We start from the raw sequence: 7,989 nt of genomic DNA on the forward strand, positions 1-7,989 counted from the left end.
TAAATTTTAAATTTGGTATGCAATTTTTGTAGGCTTATAAAAACTAACACAAAACTGCTTTCCGAATCGAAATTAATGCATTTTTGGCTTAGTTATGATATATTTTAATTGTTACCTGCAAGGGTATACAAACTTTGGCTGTTAGTTAGCTTTCTTTCTTGTTATTATTATTATTATTTGTTTTGTATATTTCTATTAGTTTTTTTCCCCTTTGACCGTCATGGATCGATTCCTAATGCTCCAATTTCAAACTGCAAGGATATACATTCCTTTTAACCTTTTCTTTAAACTTAAACCACTCCCAATAAACAAACACAGCTCGTTCTTTGCAATGGAATTCAATACATTTATATATTGTATCTAGATTATGTTTTAATCACATAGTAAGTAATGTAGGTAAATAAGAATAATTATTTAAACTTGTCGTATGTGTGAATCGGCCGCGAGATCCGCCCCGGGAGCATTTCAGGTGTCGTAGCTGATAGCCAGGACAAAATCCAACATCCAACATCCTACCGCCATTCCGTCAAGTGTCAGAACATGTAGAATTTTAATATATTTGTGTGAACGCGATATCGAGATTTCATTGCAAATGATTATCATAAATATATATGTACGTGGGTGTGTGTGTGTTTTGAAATTTAAATTCTTAGCTCGAGAGTAAAGTATATATTTGCATGGAATACGAATACGAATGCGCTTAAACGTAGATATTATTATTGAGGAGAGTGTTGCCTGCCTTGCTTTGCTGCCTTAGGCGCCGGAATTATTCGATAGCTGACCGGGCACCGAGAACTGTGGCCGGAAATTGGCAAAATTGCCAGCCGGTCCGCCAGTGAATGCTGGCAGTGTTGCGCCCTGGAAGCCAGCCGGGAATTGTGCCATTAATTGAGCTGCAAAAGAAATAATAACAATTATTAAATTAATTAAAAATAAGTTTAAAAAATATATGTCTAAAAACCCACCTGCATTGGAGGCATTGCCGGCAGTGGCTGCCAAACGGGAGAGGATCGATCGCTCGGACATCTGCAGGCGCTGGGCCACGGGCGGAATACGTGCTAATGTGGCCGGCAGGCGGGACACATCGCTCTTCATGTCGGACAGCAGCTCCTCCAGCTGGTTGAGCACCTTGTGCAGGACTGCATTCGCAGGCTTGTTGCCCGCCAGCGACTCCTTGCTAAGATGCTGATGACTCTCGGCCAGGCACTCGACCTCGGCAAAGCGGGCATTAAGCGACATTGCCGGATGGCTAGGGTCCTGGGCAAGATTCAGGTAGGCAGCACGCCTCAACTGCTCCTCAATGACCAGAGCCTGCTCCAGCAGCTTGAAGCGGCGGGCCAGGAACTTGTTCTTGATCTCCAAAAAGTTGCCCTTGCCCACGTCCATCTTGAAGGGTTCATTGATTATCGCAAAGCGAATATCGTTTTGGATGTCCTGCCAGCGACCATAGCCATGGGTAACGATCCCCGCCAGCAGCCAGTAGTCGTGGCGACGATGCCAGATCTCATACTCCCGGCCGGGAACCGCCGCCTTCTCCTCGTTGAGCCACAGGGTGTGCAGTTCGGTGAAGCCGCCATCGGCAATGTTGAACATGAATTTGCGCTTAAGAACCTCCAAGCTGTCCTCTACACCAGCCTTGCCGGCGGCGGCGCCAGTTGCTACGGCTGCAGCGGCAGCGGCTGCTTTATGATCCTTGGGTGAACTGGCGCTGGGCTTCTCTAGCTCACCATCCTCTTTGACGATCATTACATCATCATCGTCATCGTCAATCACTGTTGTTGTGGCTGCCAGTGGCTTTTTGTCCTCCAGCTTCTCCTTTTCCTTCTCCTTTTCTTTCTCCTTTTCTTTCTCCTTTTCCTTCTCATTTTCCTTTTCTTTCTCCTTCTCCTTGTTATCCTCCTCTTCGGTCTTGAGCTCTTCCTTGAGCTCAGGTTCCTTGGCCTCTTCCTTGGGCTCTGTCTTGGCCAGCTCGGCCTTGACATCGGCTGCCTCGCTGGCTGGCTTTGTGTCACCTTCTTCCGCCGTTGGCTCCACCTTGACATCTGCGGGCTTCTTGTCACCGCCTTCAGCCTCTTGCTCTTGCTTTACCTCGCTGCTCTTCTCTGGCGAAGCCTTCTCCTTTTCCTTCTCCTTCTCTGAAGAGTCCTTGTCCTTTTCCTTCTCCTTCTCGTCGCCCTTTTCAGAAGCTGGCGCTGGACTGGGTGCCGCACTGGTGGCGGGAGTGGCGCTGTTGCTAGTGGTGGCGCTCTTGTCCACATCAACCTTGACCACGCCTGCTGGTGGAGCTTCTAAAGCCGTTCCAGCATCCTGCTGCTTGAGAGCAGATCTGACCGGCTCGCAGGGCTTCAGGATCAACTCTGGCATGCTGTAGTAACCATTGATGTGCTCGAATTCCTGCACCTTCTTGCGTATGAGGGACATCACACCAATCCGAGTGAGCACATGCTGGCGGGAGAGTCCTTCACGAGGCACGCCATCGGCAAAGGTCTCCGCATTGTCTGCGCCCGGCTCGCACAGATGCCGCATGAACAGCGAGACATAGGCCTTGAAATTCCTCTCTGATTTGCCACGTAAATCCCTAACCAGCCACTGCGAGTTGAAGGCATCCTGGGGAGGCATGCCATAGCGCATGATGGCATTGAGGAAACTCTTTCGCTGGCGGGCATTGAAGCCCAACACCTCGATGTTGCCACCAACGCGAGCCAGAAGCGGGGGCAGGGGACGATCATCGCGACGCTCCAAACGCCGCTTGGCCTTCCTATCGCCGCCGCCGTTCTGGTCATCAAAGTCATCATCCCCGCCGTCTTCATCGGATCCCGCGGAGTACTCTGAATTATACTCGCTGCCATTGTCCTGCCAGTTGGAATCATCCCGAGTGGTGTCTGCAGCCACAACCCCGCCATCTGTGTAGTTGACTTGCTTGCGTACACGCTTGCCCTTTCCCAGGCTGCGTCCCACATCCTCCTGGTGCTGCTCGTAGTGGTGGCGCAGCAGTTTCACCCAGTAAGCGGGATCAGAGTTCTCTGCGTCCTGCTTGATAATCTCGGTCTCCTCCTCCTCTTCCTCCTCCTTGGTGGCATAAGAGGCCACCTTGAAGGATGAGAGATACTCATTTGCCCAGGACTCCTTCTCCTCAATGCCGCGGTTTGTACGATCCAGGAGTTCAGCCACTGCCTTGTCGTCGTAGTGAATGGCCTCCTCCTTGTCATCCTCCTTGAACAGATCCTCGGTACCGAATCTCAGGATATCATCTAGTTCCTGCTTGGTAAAGTTGGCACCCTTGCCGCCCATGCCAGGCCTAACCACCAGATGGGTGAGCATCATCTTCCGCTTGGCCACCTGCGTCACACGCTCCTCCACAGAATTTCGGGTGACAAACCGATAGATCATCACCTTGTTGGCCTGACCGATACGATGGGCGCGGGAGAAGGCCTGTATGTCATTGTGAGGATTCCAATCCGAGTCGTAAATAATGACCGTGTCGGCTGTGGCCAAATTAATGCCCAAACCACCAGCTCGGGTACTCAGCAAAAAGACAAACTGCTGGGCTCCGGGTGCATTGAAGCGATCGATGGCCTCCTGGCGCACAGTGCCCGTGATACCACCATCAATCCTCTCGTATTTGTACTGCTCGCCCTCGAGAAAGTCCTCCAGAATGTCCAGCATTTTTGTCATTTGCGAGAAAATAAGCACACGATGGTTCTGCGATTTGAGTAGCTTCAGCATCTTGGAGAGTAAAACCAGCTTGCCGGCAGCCTTGGTCAGGGAGTTGACCTCGTACAGACCGCCAGCAGAGGTGGGTGCCTCCTCGGCGGCGGAGGGGAAGAGATACGGATGATTGCAGCACTTTTTCAGATCCATCATGATGTTGATGAGGGAACAAGATCCACCGCCGCTCTTGGAGTTCAAAGCCTCGTAGTTTTTGGTGAGGATAAATTTGTAGAATTTTTTTTGCATGGCTGACAGCTCCACACGCACTATGAACTCTGACTTGGAGGGCATGTTCTTCAAGACATCTGTTTTCAAACGACGCAGCATGTGAGGTCCCAGCATTTCATGCAGACGCTTTACTTGCTCCTCCTTGGACACATCCGCAAACTCACCTTGGAAGGCTTGTAAGTCATTAAACTTATCCCGACTCAGGAAGTTGAGGAGATGGAACAACTCCTCCAGGTTGTTTTGCAGAGGTGTTCCCGTCAGCAGCAGCTTGTAGGCTATAGAGTAGCTGTTGAGGATGCGGAAGAACTTGCTTTGGTTGCTCTTCAAGCGATGTGCCTCATCCACCACTAGCACAGCCCAATCAATGCTGCCCAGACAGGCGGCATCCATGGAGATTAGCTCGTAGCTGGTCAGCAGGACATTGAATTTGTACTGCGTCGTACGCAGACGGGAGACTTTGCTTCCCCGTATAGCGCCCTCCTCGAAGCTCAACTCGTTCTCCCTTATAACCGCTCGCGAGTCCTTGTCGCCTATGTAGGTAATGCAGTAGAAATCTGGAGCCCAGAGTTCGAATTCACGCTCCCAATTGACCAAAGTGGACAGAGGCACAGCCACCAGGAAGGGTCCCCTACAGTGGCCCTCTTTGTATAGGGAATACAGGAAAGTCACCGTCTGTATAGTCTTGCCCAGACCCATTTCATCGGCCAGGATCGTATCTATGCTCTGGCCCCAGCTGTAGCGCAACCAGTTGATGCCCTCAATCTGGTAAGGATGCAGTTGCATGCCTGTGCCCTCCAGGAAAGCAGGCTGACCCTCGTACTTCTTCTTCAAATCCGTGGTGGGTTTCTCCGGCGGTGGGGTATAGTGCTTCACCGGCCGATCATCATCATCCTCCACCTTGAGCTTAGACTTGCGTCCCTTTTTGCTCTTCTTGCTGCTGGAGCGTGTGTTCTCCGAGGTGCAGACAGCTCGCAGATCCTGATAGTAGTCAATGGCCTGTCTGAGACCTTGTATATCATCGCCCTCCTCTTCCCAAGTGGATTTGTCATAGGGCAACTCACGCCATTTAACCAGATACATGGTGCTGCCATCCCTGGCCGTCCTATGGTTAATGACCCTCTGGACAATAAGCCACTCGGGCTTAACGCCATTCTTGTAGAAGCGTTCCTCCAGCTGCTCCACATCATCCTCATCGGCCTTCATGCCCACCTTGTCCTTGTGTCGTTGGATACGCTTAAACCGAGTATCCGCCTCGTCTAGAGACTCCTCAAACTTGGGTGGCTCCTCCATATCATACTTGCGCTGGAAAGAGCGAATCATCAGAGGATGATGTACGTCCAATTGGACCTCAGGCACCCATTCGCAGTGCCAATAAGACATGTTGTGCCACTTGATAAAATACTCGCGAACCCGAGAGTTGCCGCTGCTCTTGGAACCTTTAGAAGTGGAGGGACCATCGTCACCGGCACGCACTGCCCAGCGCCAGGTGATGATCTTCTCTGCCTTGCCAGTGAGAGGCGGGCAACTGCAGCGCGGACAACGCCAGTCGCCATCGGGTATGGTGTCCAGTGGGGGATTCAAGCAGAAAGTGTGATAAGCCGAGGGGCATGAGTCGCAGCAGAGCAGTTCGCCGCCATCCTTGCACACGCGGCAAAACTCCTGGTGCTCATCATCGTCCTCCTCCTCAGCGGCACCACCATCAGCCTCGCAGTGCGGGCAAGACCACTTGCCCTCTGGTGGCTCATCCAGCTCTGGTTCCAGGCAAACCAAATGGTAAGCCCTAGGGCAAGTGTCGCAGAGTATAATCTCGCCACCTTGCTGGCACACCTCGCAGTAATCCTGATGCTCATGCTCGCCGTCCTCGCCCTCGGGAAAATTCTTGGTCTTCTTCAATTTGTTCTTTTTCTTGAACTTGTTGCCAATCTTTGTCTTGGCCTTTTTGCGCACCACAGGAGCTCCATCATCCTGAGCAGCAGCTGGGGTAGCCGAATTGTCTGCCTTGGAGGAGGAGCCTGAGGGTGCCGCTGCTTCCTTTTCGTCGGCACTATCGTCGGACTTTTGGAGCATGCGTTCAAACTCCAAATCCGAGTCACGTTCAGATCCACCGCTGGCATCTTGCTCGTCGTCGGAGCTGTCGCGCTTGCGCTTGCCCAGCTTGATTTTTAAAGTGGGCACCTTGCCAGAGGGTCGTCGACCCTTTTTGCCTCGCCCGCTACGCTTGCGACGTGGCTTCTTTAGCTCTTCCTCCTCCTCTTCTTCCTCCTCTTCGGCTGCCTCCTCGTAAATGTCGTCGGGCTTCTCGTTGCGAGAGGAGCGCGATGATCGGGGCTCATCTCCCGCCTCATCACCGGCCACACTGCGCGCCTGTCCACCTGAGTTGCCGGAGCCCGCGCCAGCACCACTGCTGCCCTCCTGCTGGATGTGAGGATTGCTCTCGCAGAACTCACGCCACTTGGCGGCCACCAGCATCATCAGTTTGGGGGCAGCAATTTTGGGATTCTCCTTCTGCAAAATGGGACGCACATGCTGCATGAAAGCCTTGTAGGTGGTGAGACTCTGCAGCTCCTCCTCGCTGTACTCGATGTCCACGTCGCACACGCTGAAGGCCGAGCAGACGTCCTCCACGGAGGGCATGCCTGGAAAATGGGAAGAAAATTAATGAGGAAGGGGGTTTACATGTATTAGAATTTGTAATCCTTACCAGATGAAGCAGATGATTCCTTCTCCTTGGCCGCCTGCTTCTCCTCCTTGCGCTTACGACCACGCTTTGAGGTACTGGGATACTCCACCTCCTCATCGTGCTGCTGCTGGACAAAGTCACTGTCCTCCTCGCTCTCGTTCTTCTTGCGCTTTTTCTTCTTGCGACCCTTCTCCTCGCCCTTTCTGGTCTTGCGCTTCTTGCCCTTCTTCTTCTTGCGATTATCCTCGGGATCGTAATCGTCATCCTCGTCATTCTATCCCAAAATAAATTGTTATTATGATGAAAACTGAAAAGCTAAAGCCAAAGGTTGTCACTTACATTAGGCTTTAAAGGCGCATCCGAATCGTTGGAGAGTTCAGCCACCTGAGCATTGTCCTCCTGCGCCTCTTCTTCTTCTAAACAAGGTAAAAGTTAAGAGTATGATTTCTTATTAGAGATCTTCTACAAAAGGTGATCTGTGTCTGCAAACACGATCGCTGTTTTACCGTGGGTCATGTTCAAGGCGCATTAGTTTCAGATTCAGATTAGGAGGGATTGCTGCAAAAATGGATATATCGAAACTGTATCGAAATAAATCGATACTTTAGCGGTGCGATATACAGGCGAGAGATCGATATTCTGTTTAATCGAATAATCGAAAAAAAAATTAAATTAAAAACCTCTTCTAAGATATCTTTCGAAATCGTAGTAATATATTTGTCCTTTTTTTAATTTTTATATATTTTCTTTTTATTAATATATTATTATGTATATTTATGAGTTCCAGACTTCTAACTGAAATGTTAAAACCTGCAAAAATATAATAAATAAACACAGTTTTTTTTCGATTCAATATTTTATTTGATTCTATTTTTTATATTTTTTTTCTTGTTTTGATGTTTTTTTTTTAAGTTTTCTTTCTTTCTTCTTTTGTTTGTTGTTTGTTTGTGGTCTTAATAATTACTAGTATATAACAATATCTCGTTTTTTTGTAAGATTTTTCATTCTGCTGGTCTTGTCAGCGGTTTTGCTCTTAGATTTACAATAATAATAATAATAATAATAATATTTTTCTCATGTCTCTTGATCTGGTTTCTACTCCTTCTCCTTCAGTTTTATCGGCTTACACACAATCGTCGTTAAACATTAATCGTTAATAAGTTCCTTCTCAATTGCTGTTGTATGTTGTTAGTTCATGTGTTGCTGTGTGTTGTTGTGGGCGTGGGCGTGGCATTAATGTATTTATAAAACTAGTAAGTTTTCGTTTGTTTGCTTATCAAATGTCAATGTTGTATATAATATATATATGGTGTATATATTTAGTTTTCTTGTATATAAATTGTATATGATTTTGTTTTCTTGATTTTGTA

At 49.0% G+C, this 7,989-nt stretch overlaps 1 protein-coding gene across 1 annotated transcript in view; it reads right to left on the bottom strand.

The window, feature by feature from the left end:
• Positions 1 to 322: 322 nt before the first annotated feature.
• The window catches only part of Mi-2 (chromodomain-helicase-DNA-binding protein Mi-2 homolog), a 29,486-nt gene continuing 21,819 nt past the window's right edge, over positions 323 to 7,989 (bottom strand). Inside the window, exons 2-5 of the mRNA XM_017165692.3 lie at positions 6,959 to 7,035; positions 6,641 to 6,893; positions 966 to 6,575; positions 323 to 893 (exon numbers count right to left, since the gene is read on the bottom strand). Coding sequence (XP_017021181.1) covers positions 754 to 893; positions 966 to 6,575; positions 6,641 to 6,893; positions 6,959 to 7,035 — 6,080 coding nt within the window. The 3' untranslated portion in view covers positions 323 to 753. The remainder of the gene's footprint in view (positions 894 to 965; positions 6,576 to 6,640; positions 6,894 to 6,958; positions 7,036 to 7,989) is intronic.

This window comes from Drosophila kikkawai, chromosome 3L (assembly GCF_030179895.1).
Source record: "Drosophila kikkawai strain 14028-0561.14 chromosome 3L, DkikHiC1v2, whole genome shotgun sequence".
NCBI lineage: Eukaryota > Metazoa > Arthropoda > Insecta > Diptera > Drosophilidae > Drosophila > Drosophila kikkawai.